Here is a 22,308-nt window from a genome sequence, read left to right on the forward strand (position 1 = left end):
AAAGATTTATTTATTTATTATATGTAAGTACACTGTAGCTGTCTTCAGACACACCAGAAGAGGGAGTCAGATCTTGTTACAGATGGTTGTGAGCCACCATGTGGTTGCTGGGATTTGAACTAAGGACCTTTGGAAGAGCAGTCGGGTGCTCTTACCTGCTGAGCCATCTCACCAGCCCTAATTTACTCTCTTAACCTACATTCATAAGTACCTGTGATAAATAAGGTCATTTTCACAGGTTTTAGGATGTATCTTTTGGGGAGCACTGTCTAAGCCCACAGTGCAGGGTTTTGGCTGTCTGTAAATTCCTGGTAGGACAAAGGAATGGCTAGAAAGCTGTAAAGGGATCGTTCGCCTCCCAGCTGCTGGAGTCCTCCCATGTCTGGGTCTCTGTGTCAGGACAAAGAGAGCAGTCCTCCACCAGGTCCTCGGGTCTGAGGCCATAGGAGGGATGCAGGTTTCTGTCTTAAGTAGAGCTTTTATTCTTGGAGACATGTTTTCACAACATTGTCCTAACACAAGAAGCCCACTCTCTTGGCCTTTCCCATGCTGTCCTGTGGGCTTTCTAGGAAGAAGTTTCTTGGAAAAGATACCGGTATCAGGCCATTCCAGTCTCCGGCTCCCTTTCTGGTCTTCTAAGAATCCCAGAACATGTGCTCTTGAGTGGCCAAGCCATCCAACAATATCCTGCCACAAAGCTTTGTGCCAGCTCTGTTCTGTTAACCTGCCCATGGTCCACGTAATGGTGTCTGGTTGGAGCAATGACTATAATTTGAGCCAGTTCCTCTACAACACTGCATTAGCTCTGCCCTTGTCTCCCTTTCCATCCACTGACTGTAATTTGTTTAAGAACTGCTCCCATTGCCCTGGCTGGTGCCTGGCTGTAAACAGAGTGGCCTTTCCTCTCCACCCAGTGTTCTCAGCTCTTAGGCCTGATGTCCTGGTTCCCACTAGCATTTTCTAAGGCAGTTTGCTGGTTTTGAACCTATGTTGAGGGTTCGGATCAACCATGGCTGATCCCTGTCAGCCAATGAGAACTAGCTGATGAGGTGGTCTTGTTCTCAGTTTCTCCCTCTTTCCCTCCCCCTCACCTCTCCTCCCCTTTTTCCTCTTTCCTTTTTCTTTTGTGAGAACCTATGTAGGCCTGGTTGGCCTGGGAGCATTGTTTAGACCAGGCTGGCTTTGAGCTCCTGCCAATGCCTCCTGAGTATTGAGATTAAGGGTGTGCTACTGTACCCAGCTCATTGTCAGCTCTTCCAAACACCCTTGGGCTTTATTAACAGGTCCTGTCCAGAAAACTCTTATTTCCAACAGTGTCTTGCATTTATAATGTTGGGCTAGTCACTTTGTATATTCAAAGTGGTTGACCATGGACCATATATTAAAAATTCACAGCCGGGCAGTGGTGGCACACACCTTTAATCCCAGCACGTGGGAGGCAGAGGCAGGCGGATTTCTGAGTTTGAGGCCAGCCTGGTCTACAGAGTGAGTTCCAGGACAGCCAGGGCGATACAGAGAAACCCTGTCTCGAAAAACAAAAACAAAAACAACAAACAAAAAAATCACAGATTTATCTGTCTAGTTCTGTCGTTTCTTGTTGTCCTCCCCCATGCATGTCTAGTAAGCTTTGTGTTGTCAGAGCTGTGGGTGGAGCTTTTCTTGGGCATGTGAACTGTAGCTGCTACAGTTCTCATTGTCTTGGGACCTAAAGGGGTCAAGGATGAGGAAGCTGTTGGGTAGAAAAACTGTCGTCCCCCCTCCCCCCCACCGTGATGATGGCACTGAGGGAGCCTCTTTCCCTTCTCTTCCAAGGGGCTGGTATTGGTTTTCTGTTGGCCCATCAGGGGATGCCAGGAGCCACGCATCAAGGTCCAAGGCTGCCCTTGTGCGGCCTGAAGTGTCATTGAGCTCTCTAGTCTGGGCTGAGCTGTCTCGAGGAGCAGACATCTTGGAGGCTGTTTCCTGTATGTGCTTGAGCCTTCACTGACCTCCAGATCTCTTGCTCCTTTAGTGTTTCTGAGAAACCAGATGTTTAAAGCCCCTGCAAGCCTTGGAGCCTCACTGCTCAGGATGCCAAGGGGCTTTCAGGCTTGCCTTGTCCTCCAGGTGTGGGGAGGAGGGGCTGCATTGATCTTTAGTGGTTGGAGGGCACTGAGCTCTCTTTAGGCCTTCTGCACATGAACCCGTCAGGACTTAAGCAGAGAGGTAACGGCTAATGTGACTGACTGCTCTGGACTCACTCTGAGTGTCTCTAAGGACATTGGGCTGGGCTGTCCCAGAGGTGGTTTCGTAGGATCTGCCTTCTATGCTTGCCGCACATTCCTTTGGATAGCAGCGAGCAGCAGTTGTGGGGATGGGGTTTCTTGGGCTGGTGTATATTGCCTAAGACCAAGCAGCTTTGACAGTTGCAGTGACAGAGGGTAGCCTGTTACACTCACCTTGCTCTTGCTTGAGACAACTTTCCTTTTTTTTCTTTATATTTTATACGTAAGTTATGTATGGTACATGTGTGCCCAGCATGCTTGTGGAGGTCCAGGTCAGAGGACAACTTGCTGCAGTTCTTCCCTTGCACTACTATGTATGGCTTCTGATGAAGCAAGGTTTTGCTACACTCAAGCTGGCCTGATCTCTATGTAATCAAGATGACCTTGAACTCCTGATACTTGTGTGTCTTCATCCTGAGCCTGAGAACTGGGAATACAGGCATGGGCCACCATGCCAGGGTTGTGCAATACTGGTGACTGAACCCAGGCCTTGTCCATGTTAGGCAAGCACCCCACCAACCACGCTACAACTTTCTGAGAATCAGTGGGCCGGCCAGTATCTGCTACAGTATGTGCAGGTTTCACCCTTGCCTTTTCACATAGCTCATCCTGTTCTCTTCCTGTTCACATCCCTGCCAGCCCTGTGCCTATCTAAAGCTCCTGCTAGTCCAGGTCTTTGCCTCTTGTTTCTTCAGGTCCTGACTTTCTGCTCTTGTAGCCAGGGGAACAGCAGGCATGGGGCTGTGTCTTTAGGACAGTTATGGCTGTGTCTGTTCTGCAGGTTTCAGAGGACCGTGCTAGACCTCTCTCTCCAGTGGAGATTTGCCAACCTGCCTAACAATGCCAAGCTGGAGATGGTGCCTGTGTCCCGTAGCCGCGAGGGGCCTGAGAACATAGTAGGTGTCCAGTGGGGAAGCACAGTGGCTCCACTTCTCTCTCTCTGCTGGGTCTGTGGAGCATTGGATAGGACTTCTGTGGGCTGACTGGGAGATGTGTCAAAGCTTTGCCCATGGGCCTGAGAAGGGCTGGAGAGGTTGAAGCAAGTCCTGGGATCCTCTGTCTTCCTCAGTCAATCAAGCTAGAGCTGTATTTCCTACTTGAGTAATTCAGGACTGGAAGTGAAAACTTTTTTCCATTATGCAGGTTTTTTGTTTTTGGAGGTTTTTGTTTTGTTTTGTTTTTAATTGTGTTGTGATTTGGGTTTGGTGGGGGTTATTGGTAGCATTTCTCTACCAGCTAGATGTTTCTGGTCCGAGATCCCGGGTTGCTGTGTGGCCATGGCTGGACAGTTGCTTCCCAGCCAGCCTTCCTTGGGTGCTTGCTGTGGCTCTGCTGCAGCTTGGCCCACCAGCTGATAGCATCTAGACCAGCGGGTGTCCAGTGTGTTACAACGTCCTTGGGGGTCAGATATCAGACACTTACATTATGATTCATAACGGTAGCGAAGATATAGTTAGTAGCAGTGGAATAATGTGTTTGGGGTCCCCACAGCATGAGCAGCTGTCTTATAGGGTCACAGTGTTAGGAGGGTTGAGGTCCACATGCAGCCTGCATACAGTGTGGTACTGCATTCCTGGGAAGCCCTTGGGCGTCACACCCCTCCTCAGCACCTGTCTCCTCGAGGTGGGGCGGGTCCGCCCCTGGAGCCTGGCTCTGCTAGGACAGTGCTGTTCTCCCTAATTAGCTGTTCTCTTCTCTCCAGGTTCGCATCGCGTTCCAGCTGGATGATGGCTCCAGGTTGCAGGACGCTTTCTGTTCCCGACAGACTCTCTGGGAGCTTCTCAGCCATTTTGCACAGACCAGGTGAGCATTGGTGGGCAGCTCCAGGCTCTTCCCCGCCCCCTCCTGGCAGAGGTCTGAAACCTGTACTGTGCTCCGGCCAGGGCCCTGCCTCTCTGGCTTTTGCGGTCCTGACTGAGAAGACTGACTGGAGATGAGCATTGGGAGGTATTGGCAGCTCAGCTTTCTGGCCTGCTAGCCTCCTTGTCCTCCAAGAAGAGCAAGGCCATGCCTCCATCTTTGTGGGGACCCAAAAGACCCCGAGGATTGATGCTGAGCTGCAACAGGAGATGAGATGTAGGCTGTGTCTCCCCATGTCTGTGTAAGACTTGTGTTTGGGAATCCGTGATTAGAGTGAGCAGAAGGCTATTAACTGCCTGGTACTGCGACATTGCCTTATACGATGAGTTTTCCTGATATTGGGTCTGTTGGTTCTTGTTGATTAGTAGTTTAAATGTGATTCTGAAGTGTGCACAATAGTATTTAAGTTCTCTTGCAGGTGGAAGTCTGTCTACATTTTTTTGTTTTGTTTTGTTTGTTTGTTTTTCGAGTCAGGGTCTCTCTGTGTAGCCCTGACTGTCCTGGAACTCACTCTGTAGACCAGGTTGGCCTTGAACTCAGAGATCTGTGTGCCTCTGCTTCTCAAGTGCTGACAGTAAGGGTGTCCACCCACCAACACCACCAAGATCTCAGCAAACAGAATAGAAGAAGTAGTTTTTGTCTGAAATGGATTTTTTTTTTTTTTTTTTTTTGGTTTTTCGAGACAGGGTTTCTCTGTGTAGTCGTGGCTGTCCTGGAACTCACTCTGTAGCCCAGGCTGGCCTCGAACTCAGAAATCCGCCTGCCTCTGCCTCCCAAGTGCTGGGATTAAAGGCGTGCGCCACCACGCCCGGCCCTGAAATGGATTTTAAGAATGAGTCAAGGTGACTGAAGAGATGGCTCAGTGGTTAAGAGCACTGGCTGCTTTTCTAGGTTCAATTCCCAGAACCCACATGGTAGCTCACAACCGTCAGTAATTACAGTCCCAGGGAATCTGACATCCTTATACAGACGTATGTCACAGACATACATTCAGGCAAACACCAATGCACATAAACTAAAAATAAATTATTAAAATAAAAAAAAGTGAGTTTAGGCCTGGTGTTAGCAGCTGTGTAAATATTAGGCCCATGTGATGGCCAGAGAGAGTGTTGGGCAGGGAACCTAGGCCTTGCCCATCCCCTTTGAGTGCTGGTGAGATGACAGCCATGATTGGATAGAAAGGATCACATAGGCTTCAGTGGGGAGCACTGGTCACACACACACACACACACACACACACACACGTACCACACGTATACACAGGCACACTACATCCTTCTGCTGGACATGGCTTATGCCCATAATTCAGGACACAGAGTTTGTGAGTTTGAGGCCAGCCAGGTCTACAGAGTGAGTTACAGGCCTTAAGCTGTATAAGTATGACCTTGTCTGCAAAAACAAGGGAGGAAGGAAGGCAGAGAGGCAGGGTGGCTGACTGGCCAGTAGACTGGTAGGTACAGTGAGAAGGAGTTGTGAGAATGTAGGAACACAGCAGCAGTTTGGGCTACTCAGTATAAGGCTTATATCTCAGCCACAAGTATGGGTGACCTGGCCAGAGCACTACTACAGCTACATGGGCTCCTCCTCATGGTGGCTGTGGGTATTGACTAACAGCCTTCGAAGTTGAGATTGCCGCAGGCCTGGGCTCATGCTTGCATCTGGCTTGGCATGTTGCTGCTGGCCGATGCTGAGCTGCTTAAGGTTGAGTTCTTTGGGGATAGAATCTCTATATCCTTGGAGGGCAGAGAGCAGGTTGCACAGGGTCAGTTGGGTTGTTCAGCCTTCTGTGCCAAGTCATTCACTACAAAGCAGGTCCAGAGAGCAGAGACTCCAGACTTGCCCTGCTGTATAGAACTTTCCAGAGCTGAAGACTAAGTGATCCTGACTGAGAGACTTGTTTAGTTCCAGACAGGAGGCAGAAGCCCCGTATCAAGGAATGTTGTGAAATACACTGTCTGGGAACAGAAATGCTGCTGCTGCTGCTGCCTTCACAGGGGAGGGCAGAGCTGGACCCTGTGGGGACAGAGTGGCGCCTTCAAGATCTACTTGTGTTAGAATTTGCTCTTCCCAGGTTGTCACGGAAGAGTGGGGACAGAACAGACAAACTTGGATGTGAATGGTCCCAAGTTTACTCTGTATATCCATATCCTTAGGAAAACCTGTTGGTCTCCTGGGAAGGAGCACACAGACTTGATGTTAGGGTGCCGGACAGCTTCCCTCAAGGATCACCAGGGGTGGTACAGAGAAAAGTACATGTCTGTGGGGAAATGTCAGGAAAGATGGAAGGCTCAGAGAAAAGGCCTCAGAGCCATGGTGCTCACTGCAGGATCAAGACACCAAACCCCGGCTGCTTCTCCTTTGGTGTTGTGCCTGTCATCACAGGAGAATGAAGATGAAATGGCCCAGAGTATCTTGTAGTGTCTCCTGGGGAGGAGCTGAAGGAATGGAGGAGGTGGGGAAGCACTGGGGTTTGTATCCCTCAGCATGTGCTGACTTGTACCTGAAGTGCAGTTGAAGGCAGTAATAGTATGATCCAGAGGACTATGCAGCCCTGAGGCCAGTGCCTCTGGGCCCAGGACAGCTGTCAGGTCTGTCCATGGATGTTACAGATAATTTTAAACATGGGAATATTGGATACAGGGTGATTTATACCCGCCTTTCTTTCATTGTACTGGGGACAGAACCTAGGGCTCTGTGCATGCTAAGCATGTGTTCTGCCACTGGGTTACATATATCCTTAGCCTATTTTTTTAAATTCTTTTACTCTGTGTGTGTGTGTGTGTGTGTGTTTGTTTGTGTGTGTCTGTGTATACATGCGCCAATTCAGGAAGATTGGCTGTGCAGTAAGCCCCAGGGAGCCTTCTGTCTCTGTGTTCTGGCACTGGTATTACAGGTGTGTGCCACTATGGCCAGCTTCTGATGCGACCTCTGGGGTGTTGGACTCAGATCTTCGTGTTTATGGAGCAGACATTTTCTCACTGTCCACTCCTTTTACCTTGTGAGACAGGGTCTCACTTCTGTGTCCAGGCTGCCCTTGGACTTTCTCTGCAGCCCAGGCAGGCCTCGAACGCAGAGGCTTCTTGCCTCAGTCTCCTGAAGGCTTGGATGGTGTCATCCTGTGCTGTCAGGTCTTCCTTTTTTGATTGTGATTGTCATAAATATTTTCCTAAGATCCTCATGGTGTTCCTTTCTGCATGTTGCCGTCTGTTGAGTGGATAGCCTCCATTTGTACCTGTGCTGACAGGCCCTGCTCCTCACTGTGTGGCCTGTGTCGGCAGAGCTGGAGTGGACTGCTCAGGTCCTACTTCCTCTCTCAGGATAAATTCAGAGATAGACTCAGTGGATCAAGAGGTCATAAATTTCAGCTCTGAACTTTCAGACCTGAGCTGGTGCCCACTTACACCCCTGAGTGGATGCAGTTTTAGTCTCACAGTGACGGGTGGAGACTCTGTAGCAGAGATAACAGTCTCATCAGTGGGAACCTGAGGGGTAAGCAGGTTCCAAGTGGTGAGTCCAGGGCTTTAGGTATTCTTAATTTCTGCCAAATTGTACATGGAGGAAGCTGGTCACCTCCTTGATGCTTCTTGGAAGATGGAAGCATCCAAGAACTCTGAATGCCATCCATGCCTGTGGGGATGCCAGAGATCACGCATCGAGGCCCACAGCCCACAAAAGGCTTCTGTTGAGGTTGTCATATGTATGTAAAGTATGCTTTGTGTATATGTGTTTGGAAGGCATGGGTGGTTTTCTGGCCAGATCCAACCCTACCCAGATTACTGGGAATGCCTGTAGGCCATCTGTGCTAGTCATGGACATACCTCAGAACTTTCTAGTAACAGTGTTAGTGAAAAAATGAAATGAAGTGTAATTAACTTTATTGATATGTTTATCTAAGTACATCTAAAATGATATTGTCATATTGTCATTTGTGGTATCAGGCTTTTGAAGATTGATTGGTATTTTGTTTTGTTTTTTGAGATGGGGTTTCTCTGTGATGATTGATTGATTGATTGATTTTTTTGTTTGTTTGTTTTTTGTTTTTTGAGACAGGGTTTCTCTGTGTGTCCCTGGCTGTCCTGGAACTCACTCTGTAGACCAGGCTGGCCTCGAACTCAGAAATCCGCCTGCCTCTGCCTCCCAAGTGCTGGGATTAAAGGCGTGTACCACCATGCCCAGCTTGATTGATGGATTTTGATGTTGGGTTTTTGTTTTTGTTTTTGTTTTGTTTTGGTTTGGTTTGGTTTTGGTTTTTGAGACAGGGTTTCTCTGTGAATCCTTTGCTCTCATAGAACTCACTCTGTAGATCATGCTGGCTTTGAACTCAGGGATCTACCTGCCTCCATCTGCCCCTGCCTCCTGAGGGCTGGGATTAAGGGCATGTGGCATCATGTCTGGCTTGAAGATTTATTTATTTCTGGTTTTCATGCTTGTCTGCATATATGTATGTGCATATGTGCTTTGTGTCCACAAAGGCCAGCGAGGGAGCCAGCTCTCCTGGAACTGGAGCTAACAGATGCTTGTGAACCACCAGGTGGGTGCCGGACCAGAGCTGGTCACTGCAAGAGTAACAAGGCTTTTTTTTTTTTTTAAATTAGGTATTTATTTCATTTACATTTCCAATGCTATGAGTAACAAGGCTCTTAGCTGCTGAGCCATCTTCCCAGACTGCGTATGAAAATTTTGAAATTGGAGAGTCTCCTTTGGAGCTTGGGCCATCTCTAGTTGCCTCGTGACTGGCTAGGCCTTCTGTCTACTTCTCTGGGACCAGGAAAGTAGCTGGGGCTGCTGACTTTGGGCTGCTCTGTGGTCCCGTACCCTGATGGCTGGACTTACGCACTTTCTTTATGGTCATATGATGGAGGGTTTCTTCAGTGGTTAAGCAAGACACAAATGGAAATAACAGTGTCCAAAGGCTATAGAAGTGGAGCTTAAGAATGTGTAGAGAGAGACAGGGACCCTGGGGCTTTGTAGTGTTACCAGTGCCTCCTTCTATGAGTCAGGATTTACCACATGTCCGGAGATCCTGCGGCTATCCACACAGCCCACATGGGTGTGTAGTCAGTAGGGCCAGTCCAGCAGGCTACATCAGGCGAATGGCCACCAGGAAGTATTGAGTAAGACAGAGATGAGATGGGGTCCAGCAGGCTACATCAGGCGAATGGCCACCAGGAAGTATTGAGTAAGACAGAGATGAGATGGGTAAGAGGAGCCCGGGCGTCATGAACTGAAGGGTGTACTTTGGGACACCCCAGGATTCAGGGCTCACCCCCCAGGCTGTTCTCTGAAGCCTGTTTGGGAACAGTGTGGGTTCTTTCTTTTTCTTTTTTTCTTTTGTAAAATGTCAAGTTCATGAACTCATTGCAAAGGGGACTTGCCCTCAGAGGTGCCAACTGTGCACACTGGACACTCCGAGGACCCTACTGGCTCCATCTGGCCTGTCCTAAGATGTGCCTCTTTCTTCACTGGGTCCTCTTCCTCTGCCCCTGCCCCTGCCCCTGCCCCTGCCCCTGCCCCTGCCCCTGCCCCTGTGTTCCACCTGGCTGCTGTATGCACCGAGCCCTTTCTCTGCCATTCCTAACTCTGAGTGGCTAGCTGCAACCCTCAGGAGAGCTAGGTGATTCTCAGGGTATTACAGGTCATAGAGAAGACTGTGGGTGAGGATAGCACTCCTCTGGGGCTGAGATCAAACCTATGGCCATATTCAGAGTAGGTCTGTGTACTCAGTGGCTCCAGCTCAGTTCCTGGCTGTAGCTATCTGTGGAAGTCCAGAGGCTTCCTTCCTTGGACTTGTGTAGGCTCAGTTGTCTGGGCTTCTTTGTTCCCTCTAGATGGAACCTGGACACATGGAACGCCATTGTTACCAAGCAGTGGGCACTGGCTCCTAGTCCTCTCAGCACATGGGCTTATCCTCAGAGGGCACCTAAACCACGAAAAGCCTGACTACCTCTAGTCACAGATCTGGTGTTTTTGCTGGTCTTGCCTGTGTGGGTCATTGTCTGTTTGGAAACATGGTGGTGCCAGGCTTTTCTTGGCAGCACTTGTGTTAGTCCTAGTCCTGTGTGTCAAGTTTGAACAGGTGACATGTATAGAGGCTGTAGACAGTGCTTGTCCTCAGTGTACAGTGCCCCTGTCCTCACAAGGATTTAAGCCCCAAATGTCCAGACTATCCACCCCTAAGGGAATGGTGAGCTTGGTGGTGATTGAGGCATGCATCTGTGTCCTGCTCAGCCACACTGACTCCCACCAGGGAAGGCTTGCTGGTCTTGGATACCACTCATACACCTTCTCTTGTTCCTGGGGGCATCCCTCCTGTGGGTGAGCAGACTCCATAGAAGCCATTAACCACCACCTGGTGGTGCATTTCTCCGTCTGGAGCTTGAGGTCCTGTGGCTCAGGCTTGCCTGGGGGAAAGGAGTAGGCTCTGAGAGGTCTGTGTGGGTGTGATGGTGACCCACGGGTACATGAGGTCTTGAGTCCCATTGCTAGGACTGGCAGTTCTGCTTGCTAGGCAGGGGTGGCAGATCTGGAAGATATTTTGGCTTGCCCCTTCCTGGGCCTGTGGCCACACGGCGTGTTTATACACTGTTCTCAGATGCTGCATGGGGGAATGTGATCTGCCTGCTTGCTCTGAAGAAGCCACACATCAAAGCTGGCCACTGTCTAATAATTTGATGTCGGGTGGGCTCTGTTCCTTTTGTAATTTGTTATCCTATAATGTCCCAAGCAAGGGCTTGTAGTCAGGGCACTGCATTGGCCTTTCCCTTGTGCTGGGTCAGGTAGCCTTCTTGTAGAAGTGTGTTCCATGTCTGCTATCTGGGAGGCAAAGTCTCTTGTGTTCTCGTCTTCCTTCCCTGACTGTCCCCTTGTCCCCTGGCCTATCTTCTTGGGCAGTAAGGGCAGTTCCAATACACAGTTGCACAATGACCTGTGTGGATGGTGCTGGCCTTTCATGGAGAGTAAACCAGCTGAGAACCTCATAGATCCCATGGGGCCAGAAGCCTGTCTTGCAGGTTGGGCTTTGTGGTCTCCTTAAGCTATGTTTTGCTGTCCTGACAAGGCCCTCTGGGAGTAGGTGAAGCTGGAGTGCTGGGCCCTCAGGACTGTGTTCTAGAGTAGGGAACATTCAAGGGCAGAAGTGCAGAATACCAAAGGCAAGTGTGCTCTGCGCACAGGCCACAGAGGTCTGATGGTGGCTTCAGACATAAGTGCTCAGTGTTCCTGAGCTGGACCATGGGCCTGTGGGCTGACGCTCAGCCCTTCTCTAATAGACTTACTCCATGCTACCAGTGCCAGGCTCACTCCTGTGGACCCCTACTCATTGGAGCTGTGTTTGCCACATGTGTGTCCCACAGGTCCTTTGAGCACGTGGGGTTGATCATGGTGCATGTCTCATATCTAGATGATCCTTGGATACTGGCTTCTAGCTCTCCCTGTCCTGCCCTGTCCAAGTTCAACACTTACCTATTCCTTGTATCCTCACTTTGGCCACCAGCTCAATTCCTGCTCTGACTCTGCCTTTCTATCTGGGCCATAATGATCACGAGGCCTAGCTGGGTCTTCTCCTTTGCCCATGGGCTCAACTGTTTTTTTTCCTTTGGAGAAGAGCTGACCTTAGCATGGTTGCACTAAGGTCTGAGATGGGGGTCTCAGTGTTAGGAAATGTAGGCACTAAACTTCCAGTCAGTCCATCAGCAGAGGAAATGTTTCAGGGCCAGCCAGTCATCTGGCCCCCATTAGTCACCTCATATGTCAGCAAAAGGTAGGCTATTTGTGTGTTGGAGGTGGGGGGAGGTGTCGCTGTGTGACTTATGCTTAGGTCTACCAGTGCCCGCTGAATGCTCCTTAGGGCTTCTGTGTGGAGAGGGACAGATGCTTAGCCCCTAGGGACATTATTTGAAAGGTGGGTAAGAATGATGGAGGGCGGAGAATGGCATCTGTCTGTGGGATTTCTCGTCGCTTTCTTGCTCTCTGCCTCAGTGGATCTGAGTACTGCCTGGGACTGCCATCTATGATGGGGAGACAGGTCTCTCTCTCATTCTGTTTTGGGTGACCATCACCTCAGAAAGCTACCTCTGTAGACATCTGGGTATGCTTCCCAAGAGGGCACTGCTCTCATTCTTTGTGTCCAAGCACAAAAGGGACACTTGTCCTTTGGGGTCCTGGGTCAAGGACAGTTGTAGGCCATTACTTCAAGCTGCCTATGGGTTAAGAACTGGTGTCTTTCACCCTTCCAGGGGTCTGCTACCCTCCCTCAGTGGGTCTGGGTAAGAGAACAGCTCACGGTGGTGCTTATGGCCTCGAGAGCCCCGGCTGCTTAAGAGTCTGCTGAATGGGGTTGTGTCCTGAGCTGGGCGGGCTTGGGTGTCAGGGCTGGACCCAGGGTCCTCGATGGCTTGTGCTGATGTCGGCAATGTTCAGCATGGGGATAGGGCTGCTGATCCCCTTTGGGTCTTGTGCCTTGTGGTGGCCTTCTGGCTGAAGCGGGTAGGAGGAGTTAATCCCTGGCTGTGTCTGATGGCTGAGGCCCTTCTTGGGGCTCCATGCAGCCCTTGATTGCCTCCTGTTGATGGCTATGGAGTCCAGGAGGGAATCAGGAAGCCTGGGGTCTCTGCTGTCTCCTGTGGTGGCTCCTGATGTTTTCCTTCTTTTCTTTCTAGGGAGCGTCTGCAGCAGCTGGGTGAGAAGACCCCTGTCTGCGTGTACATGAGGAACGAGGTAGGTGTTGGCCGCCAGACTCCTTCCTACACTTGAGTGGCCCAGCCCACTTTCCAGCCTGGAAACTTCACTGCCTTGAGTCTTCAAAGCAGTGGCGGGAGCCCCAGCCCCTGAAAGCATTATGTGTTCTGTGGAAAAAAGCGGAACAGCCGGCTCCACTGGAAGCCGACCACGGCCGCCCGGGCTGCTCCTGAAACCTCCCTCAGTGCCCTGTTTGTTTTTTCAGCTTCTCTCAAAGCTGGAGAGTCACAAAAGTGGTTTCATTTTAGTAAATATTTGCTTTGCTCTGTGTTTTGATCTTTTTCAAAACTGAGTGCAGCGTGTCTCAGGCAAAGCTGGCAGTGAGGCCGTGCTGGCCCGCCAGCCCCGCCTGCTACCTCGAGGACCCTCCTAGCCCTGGGTCCCCTGACCTCACAGGGGCTTTTTGTTTCTTCCCTGGCCCAGTGCCTTGTCCTGGTTTAGGTGGAGGCATGCTGTTTCTGCAGGTCCGCAGGAAGGTCCTGGGGTGGGATAGGACTTTCTCTGTGATCCCCATTTGAGACTCTTCAACCCAAGGCTGTGAGGGGCTGTGAGGGGCTATGAGGGTCTACGAGGGGTGTAGGAAGCTGCTCTGATCACATTCTTCCTGCAATGAAGAGATGGACCACAGGACCACAGAGACCCAGCCTGATCATCCTGTTTGGCTGCACACTCTAGGTCTCGTGCTGTATCTGACTGTCTGCCCTTGAGGGCAGCTCCTCAGAGGCCTACCTTTGGTCCAGTGGGCACGGCTGGGAAGTAGCTGAGGCTGGTGTGTGGCCGCAGATAGTACACTGAGAAGGTTTTGTCACCCTGCACACGACAGGACAGGGCAGGACAGGACAGAAGAACCCATGAGACAGTGCATTCTGATCTGGGGACTCTTACAGAAGAGTGGGTGCCACCGTCTCACTTTCTGTCCACCTGACAGGGTGGACTCTCTCTGTGGCCTGGCAGACATCTGTGTGGTACTGAGAAGAACCTGATGTAGGGACCTATCTGTCTGGACTCTGGCATCTGGAGCCCCTGAGCTCAGGTTGCCTGCTGTCTCTTGCCCATTGTTCTAGAGGGCCACTGGGATGACTGGGATGTGGTGGCCTGGAGCTATGGCAGCCGTGAGAATGTAGAAAGACATGTAGGCACTGGGGAGGCACAGTGGATAGCTGGCCAGCAGGGGCTCTGGAGCCGGTGCTCAGGAAGCTATGGAGTATGGGGCTTGCAGTCTGCACTCTCAGGGAGCTATGGAGTATGGGGCTTGCAGTCTGCACTCTCAGGGAGCTATGGAGTAAGGGGCTTGCAGTCTGCACTCTCAGGGAGCTATGGAGTATGGGGCTTGCAGTCTGGAGTATGGATGGGGCTTGCAGTCTGCAAGCCTGTTTCCAAGATGCTGGCCAAGAGATCCTCAGTCTCCTGACCCTGAGCATAGCTAGAGGCTGAGCACAAGAGTCTTGGTTTCTGGGCATCCTTAGTCTGCCCTCTCCAGAGGTAGTGGGCTGAGTGCACCACTGAGGAGACCAGACCAGGTCAGGAGACGGATGGTTTGCGGGTTCTCAGCCGCTGCAGACCAGTTGCATACTTGTCCTCACAGAATATGGGACTTTTAGGGATAGCTGAGGTGTGTGGAAAGAGAATCCCTCGTGGGCCTTGGCTTGGGAGATTTTTACCAACCAGGGCTCAGTAGGTAGAGGGAGTTGTTCCAGGCTTGAAGATCTAGGCAGGGCCTACATGTCCTTTGTTTTTCTGCAGGTGACTGGTAGAGCTGCCTTACAGAACACAACACTTCAGTCACTGGGCCTGACAGGTGGTAGTGCCACCATCAGGTAGGGATGTCAGAGTCTATAGGCTTTCGGATCAGTTTAATTTTAAAAAAGGCGGGCTGGGGGTTGGTATGGCACATGTCTGTAACCCTAGAACTTCAGAGACTGAGGTGGGAGAGCCTGGAGTTGGGGGCCTGGGCAGGGGTGTGGAAAAGGTTCCTGGAAGTGGGAATGTAGGTAGTACAGTCCCTACTGTGCCTTCAAGGACTACTCCTTCCAGCCGTTTTCTCATGTCTTCTCTGTAGAGAGAAGACATGGATCTAAGAAGGGACCCTGAAGGAGTGAAGGACCAGTCTGTGGTGTTAGACTCACTTTTGTGCTCTCCCCAGGTTTGTCATAAAGCAGTGTGACACCGCTGGCAAACAGGAGTCCATAGCCGTCAAGAGCAAGGCCCCGGGAAGTCCGGTCTCCTCCTTGTCAGCCGACCAGGCATCCAGTAGCCCATTGCTTCCTCTGAACTCTGGGGAGTTCAGCAGGGGAGACCTAAACCATCAGGGTGATGCAAGCACCTCAGGGACCGGCCTTGAGGGTGGCCCCAAACCAGCGGATGCTCAAACAAAGCAAAGCACCAGTGAGCCTGCATCGGCCCCCTTTGTTCCCTTCTCTGGGGGGGGCCAGCGGCTGGGGGGCCCGTCTGCGTCCTTGAGACCTCTAACATCACCTTCGGCCAATTCATCCAAGTCTTTCTCTGGCCCTGGGGGCCCTTCTAAGCCCAAGAAGCCAAAGCCTGGTGAGGAGCCCCAGCAGGAGCCTGAACCGGTAAGGCATATACTGGGCCCCAGGGACCAGGGCTGAGCTATGGCTGTGCTGACCCTGATGTCCACGGGTGGTGGGCGCCTCCTGGGAAAGACTTGTTCTGTCTGAACTTCCCATTTCAGCATGTGGAAGTAGGAACTGCCCAGACCACCAGCAGCAGTGTGTCTGTGCTACCTAGAGTAGTCCTCATGGGGCTTTCAGCCTGGCCTACTGCCACAGGGAGACTGAGGACACAAGATAGCAGCTGTCTACCTTGTGCCTGGTTGGGAGGTTTTGATAGTATGGAAGTCCCATGCCAGGCAGCCTTCCTGTCATCTTCTTGTCACTGGGCAGTGGGTTTGAGGCCTAGATGGAGATTGTGTAAGAATGACAGTGAATTTGTCTGTGGGTCAGGATCTCCCTGACTTTATTGGAAGTTTAAGTGGGGGACTTGAGCTGTAGGGATGGCTTTGCTGTGCGAAGTGCTGCGACTCATCTTAGCTTGAGATGGAGCAACGGGTATTCTTGAGCCCTTAGAAAATGGCCTACCCAGTGGTCCCTGGTCCAGCGTGACCTGTGCTGTGTTACTGTGTTACTGGCTGGCTTTCTTGACGTGGAGCTAATCACTATGCACTGTGTGTTCCCATTGCAGTGCACACCCATTTAAACAGTTTGCAAAATAGCTCTTCATTTTTTTCCTGTTTTTTTTTTTTTTTTTGGTTGTTGTTGTTGTGTTATTTTTGGTTTTGTTTGTTTGTTTGAGACAGGGTCTTATTTTGTAGTTCAGGCTGGCCTTGAACACACAGTGATCTGTCTGATTCTTCCGAGTGCTAGAATTAAAGGTGTACACCACCATGCTTGGCATAGCTTTGTCTTAATTCTGGATCTGTTTTTGAGCTTCAGTTATTGTCACCCTGACCCCATTTGTCTCTGATTCTCATCCTACCATCCTGGTAATGACTTATTCCTGCCACCACTCAAGGAATAGAAAGGTACTTTTATTTTGGATCACTCTTTATGGTCAGTTGATAGGCCAGGGCATGGCCTCGTGAGCACCTTTTCCAACCCTAGGTGGCACTCCAGCAGGAGACTCAGGAGGACGTGGTGTGGCCATTGTTGGGTGCCATGGGTGTTCCCCATGCACCCATTTCTGGGTTCCAGGTGAGGCGTTTGCTTGCCCCCCAGGGCCTTTGAGCAACCCAAGTACCCTGTATGAATAACCTCACTGAGGGTTTCCTCAGGAAACATGGGAAGTTCCTGGACTGTCAGCTCTGCTCCTATATGAGTGTGTTCCTGGGAAGAGCCCAGTCTTCCAGAGTCCAGCCAAGCAGGACTTGGTTCAGCAGGACCTGTGGTTTCTGGCCTAGGGCTGGAGAGGGTCTTTCTCTGGCCAGCACATTGCCTGAAGTCTAGAGCAGGTTGTAAGTTGACCATGGCCTGGAGCTCTGAGGCTGGTCCGGTGTCTTAAAGGAAGGCAGCTGTTCCAGAAGGAGGATGATTTCTTTATTTTCCTTAAAATGTTAAAAATTATTATTTTTGTTTTAAAGACAAGGTATCACCCTGCAGCCTTGGCTAATATGCAATTGGCTCTGGAGATCCATCTGGCCACTTCACTCACAGAGAACTATCTCCCAGTCTCTGCCTCCTGAGAACTGGGATTAATGGCATTGCCACCACACCCAGCTGTTTTAACATTTTCATGAGTGTGCATGTATTTATGCATGTTTTACAAGTGTGTAGGCTCCTGTGTGCATGGTGTGGGTATGGGAATGTAGTGAACATGTGAACACAGGTATATGGAAGCCTGAGGCTGATGTCAGTCATCCTTGGTCAACTTTTCACCATATTCATTGAGGCAGCCTCTCAGTCAAATCAGAGTTGACCCATGTGGCTGATCTTGTTAATTAGCTTGCTCTGGGGATTCCTTGTCTCTGCTTTTGGATGCTAGAATCATAGGTGGGCTGTCAGGCACACACCTTTCTCCTCCTGCTCCCCAAGACAGGGTATCTCTGTGTAGCCCTGGAACTTACTTTGTAGACCAGGTTGGCCTTGAATTCATAGAAATCCACCTGCCTCTGCCTTCCAAGTTCTGGGATTAAAGGCATGGCCACCACTGCCTGGCTCACATCTGGCACTTAAGTGGGCTTGGGGAACCTGAGAGCCCATCCTTATGCTTGCTGTAACCACTGAGGCATCTCCTTAGCCTCCTTGTTTGAGATATGCGTCTTTAGAATGTAGCCAGACGACCTTGAACTTGTAACCCTTCTCTCTCATCCATCCAGTGCCACCAGGCCAGGCCTCCTCCAGCATTTTCTGTGTTTTTAGGGCAGGGTCTCTCCATCTCATGGTTTACTGATATACTGTCTGAAGTTTGACCCTCCCCATTGCTTATCTCCGTCCCACCCAGCATACATTTAGATCCCAGTACTGCTGTGCAGGCTGACATGTTTCACAGCAGCCTGCAGCCTCATGGCTCCTCGGTGCCTTGTGCTGTTGCTGCCTCTAACAATCGCCAGTGAGGTGGGTGGAGAGAGAGGGAGAGGGACTGAGAATGCGTTAAAACTGTATTTTATTTATTGTGTGTGTGTACGTGTATGTGTGCTTGAGTGTAAGTACCCATGGAGGCTAGAAGAGAGCATTGGATTCTCTGGAGCTGGTGGTGTAGATGGTTGTAAGCCATTTGATCTGGGTGCTGGTAATCAGACTTGGGTACCGTCCAAGAGCAGTGAGCATTGTAGACTGCCGAGAGCGCAGAGTTGTGTTTTATAGCACTTTGTCTTTGCTTATTGTGACTGAACGCACCCTCCTGAGTTCTTGGCACCTGAGCTTTGCCGCTGTCCTGTGGATGTCCTTCAGCCACTGTAGAGCTCCTGGTGGGTTGGGTTGTGTCAGTTGAGTCACTGTGCCTGAGATGCTGGCATGAGTCCCTTATTGCACAGGAAGCCATGTGGACCTGTGGAATCTGTTCCTGATTTTGTGCTTTCTGAGTGATCAGGTGATGTCTTCTGACTTTTGCGTTCCTTTGACTCGATGGGTTAATTTTTGTTCTATGTATAGAATATGAGATAGATATTCCTGGGTTTCCCCTCAGTGCTTGGTTCTAGCCAGTTTTACAGCGCTGTCTTTAGCTTCCCACTTGCTCTGTCCCAGTGGCGTCCCAGTCTGTGGAGCTGGTCTTCCTCCAGTGGCTCCCTGCTGGTGAGGCTTGTCTTGGAATGGCTGCCAGCAGGGTCTCCTCCTTACCTCTCTTTGCCAAAAGTGACATGTCTCTTCAGGGACTTTATCCCTTCAAGTCGTTTTCAGGATGTTAGCCAAGTTCCTGAGAAACGGCTGTTGGACCTTTGTGAAGCTCTTTGGAGTCTCTGTTTGCTTCGGGAGAATCAGTTGTGCTGCGTTCCCTCGTGTGGACCTCACATGTTCTTCCACGCACTTGTCGTCTTCTGTCCTTTAATGTAGGGTGTGGACACTTGAGGTTACTTTTGTAAATGTGGAGTAGTATCAGGGTTCCTGCTACGCAGTCACCAGTGGCACCTGTATTAGCTCCAGGAAGTCTTGTCTGATTTTTGTTGGGGTCACCTAAGCTTGATGTTTTCAGTATCAGATCTTACTTGTCTCTGAGTGTCCAGTGTTCTTTGAGTCATGGCACTCCTAGTGGAGGCCTTGCCTTGGCCTTAGGGAAATACTCTAGAGCGTTATTAGGCAAAGGCCTTTATTCCTGAGATTTCTAAATTTTTTATCTTCAGATCTAGGTGCTTTTCTGTCTTGGTGATGGGCCAGTGAGCGCTGTCTTCTTAGCCTTGTAGTTGAGATTTTGGGTGAGAGTGGGTGGGGCTATTCCTGCTTTCAGGGCCAGTGATGCTTAACTAACAGTTTACTTCTGACCTTTGCTTTTGTAGTCATAGGGGAGATAGGTGGATAGCCTTGCTCACTTTCCCTCCCTCCCTTCCTTCCTCACTCTTTATCCAGCCTAGGACAAGCCTGGGATCAAGAAAGTATTTGATTGGGGGGAGGGGCAGACAGGGTTTCTCTGTGTAGCCCTAGCTGCTGTCCTGGAACTCACTCTATGGCATCATGTCTTGGCTTCTGTAAGCCCTACCTCTGGCGGGCTCTCTGAGCCTTTGGCTGACTTGTCTTGGCCGTCCCTGCCCTGGACTCTGCCTGCATGCATCTTCTCACCATATGTAGAGCCCCATAGCTAGGCTGGTTAAGCCTCAATGTCCTGTATGGAAGTGTCCGCAGCACCTTTAGACTTTGGAGGAGGTAGATGAGGCCATGGACAGCCCTAGTACAGACTGGAGACCAAAGGAATCCAGTATTGGACATGGGGAGGAAGTGATAACGGCCCCGTTGACCTAGGGCCAGGCCAGCAAGTGTGCCAGGTAAGGCAGGCCTAACTGTAGTACCTGCCTTCCTTTCCTGACTCTCCTGCTGGTGTTAGGATACTGACGGGTCCTCGCTGTAATTTGGGTAAGGGTGACTTTATCATACTTGTGATTTTCCTGTCTAGGAAGCTTTGTTTTTTATTTGGACTTTTTGGGTTTTTTGAGACAGGGTTTCTCTCTGTAGTCCCAGCTGTCCTGGACTCTTTCTGTAGACCCAGCTGGCCTCAAACTCAGAGATCCTCCTGCCTCTGCTTCCCAGGTGCACCTCCACTCCTGGCCTCATGAAGCTTTATTTAAAAAGCAAACCTCCCCACTTCTCAGAAAGCACTTCGTCTGATGCTGTGCCTTTCTCAGAGTCTTTACGGCTAATACTTGCTTCCCACTCCTTTGCTATGTGTGCTGCTGAGGTGGGTGGTGTGTATTGAGGCAAGGACTCCCTGTATATCCTGCGTAGCCCAAATCTCACCTGCTTAGCTCCTGTGCCCATGACTGTGGGAGCTGTGATATGATGTTTTGGTCCTGGTCGCCATCATGCAGAGGACCCACCCCAAGGAACTTCTTGGGACCCTCACCTAGCGACTCTGGACAGTTCATAAGGCTGCGGCTGAGGGTATGATAGTGTGTGTTAGAATACAGGGCAAGGTGCATTGAGCCCACCACTGTGGGGCTGACACTGTTGGTAGCCAGTGGCAGGTCATAGTGCTGGTCATCTAGACACCTCTGCTTAGGGCTCTCACTCCTGCCCCTGTCTTCACACCTGAGGGGGAGTCTGGTTACCTATGTCCATGGCGGGTGAGTGGTTGCTCTTGTGTACCTCTTTAGTGCCTTGATTATTTGCTCGTGGCCCTGAACCCCAGAACTGTCCTCGTGGAGCATCCTGGGATAGAGAAGGTAGAAGTGCCTGCTGTCTCCTTTATCCTCGCTGATTCCTGCCCTAATTCCTGCCCAGATTCCTGATCTATGTGGTTAGGGGTAGCTGGTTCCAGAGCCTTGGCCATGTCTGTTTAAGGGGCAGGGCAACTGTGTCTTTCTCTTATGTTGAAGGTGCCAGTTCTCAGCCTCTTGCTCCCTCCATTTCCACTTCCTGGACTGTATATGGGGGTGCAGCAGTCAGAGCAGCCTGTCTGGTCAGCTTGCCAGGCAAGCAGTCACTGTCCCAGTGTCGGGATCCCAACATAGCCCTAAGCACTGAACGCAGGGCCCCTAGCCAGCCAGCTTGTTCCATAGAGGGTGTGCATGCACTGTTATGCTCCTCCAGCCTTTGATCTGGGAGCCTGGGCAGCTGATTGATTGTGGAGCGTGTGTCGTGTCCCCCCCACCCCCCTGTGCTTCTTGTCACCAGCAGCCCCACACCCAGAGGGCTGGCTGGCCACATGCATCTGCTTTGTGTCCCTACTCAGTCTTGGGGGGAGGGGGGCGGGAACAAAACAGAACTTTTTTGGGGAACTTCAAAGGTACACTTTAGTAATCAAAAAGAGTTTCCAAGTTTCCCATTAATGTTTTGCCTGTGTGTGGTTTTTGGATTTAAATAAAGACTCAGAAGAAAGAGACAGGATAAAATACAGGCAGGTCCTCGCTGAGGCCCGGGATGGTTCACAGAGCCTGGCGGTTCCTGCCTTTGATGTCAGACATTAATTATTAGAAGGTAGTTTTACTGGCGATCAGAACCGGGCTCTGGGAGAGGCTGGGGCTGCCCGGCGCCCCCTGGCCATGTCCTTTGAAGTCCCTCCACAGCCCAGGAGGCCGTCTTGTAGCTCTAGTTCACTTGCAGGCTGACATAGTGAGTGTGTGCGCGCGCGCACACACACACACCATGCCTGTAGCCTCTCCAGCAGCTGGCACAGGGGCCAGCCCTGATCAAAGCTCCTGGTCCTCCTGGGCAGGTCTGGCTGCCCCTGGCCAGTTTGTTCCTCCCCCTCGGGATTTCCTCCTTGTCTGCCCCTCATACCTGCTCACACAGACTGGCCCTCACCCTCTGCACCCTGGGCTGGTGACTGGTTAGGACTAATGGGACTGGAAGGGGCCTGTCTTGGGTGTGGCATGAGGTTGTTGTGCCAAACTTAGTGAGAATACCCACCTGGACCACTGAATGTGGAGCAGGGCAGGGCAGAGTGACAGGTGTCTGTGATGGCTGGAGTCTTGGACGCTGTGATTCTGTTTGCTCTTTTCTGCCCTAGGGGTTTCTGTTTCTGTTATCTTTCTTCAGAGACTGGCTGTGGGCCTGCTGGGCTTGGGTCTTTATGGATAGCCTCAGGCTCTGAGGACCAAACTCACTTCTTTTGAGAGCTACAGGCCACTCCTTCATTGGAAAGTCCACTGTGGCTTTGCAGTGGCCAACTGAGTATCTGGTCTTTTGTTTGTTTTGTTTTAAAGTTTTTTATTTGTATTTATTTGTTTGCTTGCTTGCTTGTTTGTTTTGGGACTAGGGTCTTACTATGTAGCCTTGGCTGGCCTGGAACTTGCTATGTAGACCAAGCTAGTATCAAACTCACAGAGATCTACTTGTCTCTACCTCCT

The 22,308-nt window shown here is 50.8% G+C and overlaps 1 protein-coding gene across 5 annotated transcripts in view; it reads left to right on the top strand.

Moving 5' to 3' along the window:
- The window catches only part of Aspscr1 (ASPSCR1 tether for SLC2A4, UBX domain containing), a 36,598-nt gene that overhangs the window by 1,965 nt on the left and 12,325 nt on the right, over window positions 1-22,308 (top strand). For 2 of the 5 annotated variants that reach the window (XM_021176863.1, XM_021176867.2), the window contains exons 3-7: window positions 3,046-3,160; window positions 3,967-4,067; window positions 12,782-12,839; window positions 14,604-14,677; window positions 15,004-15,433. In XM_021176863.1, coding sequence (XP_021032522.1) covers window positions 3,046-3,160; window positions 3,967-4,067; window positions 12,782-12,839; window positions 14,604-14,677; window positions 15,004-15,433 — 778 coding nt within the window. Of the gene's footprint in view, window positions 1-2,577; window positions 2,833-2,853; window positions 2,960-3,045; window positions 3,161-3,966; window positions 4,068-12,781; window positions 12,840-14,603; window positions 14,678-15,003; window positions 15,434-22,308 lie in introns of those variants that run through there. The other 3 variants (XM_021176865.2, XM_021176864.2, XM_021176866.2) reach the window with 3 other exon arrangements.

Source organism: Mus caroli, chromosome 11 (genome assembly GCF_900094665.2).
Source record: "Mus caroli chromosome 11, CAROLI_EIJ_v1.1, whole genome shotgun sequence".
NCBI classification, from domain to species: domain Eukaryota; kingdom Metazoa; phylum Chordata; class Mammalia; order Rodentia; family Muridae; genus Mus; species Mus caroli.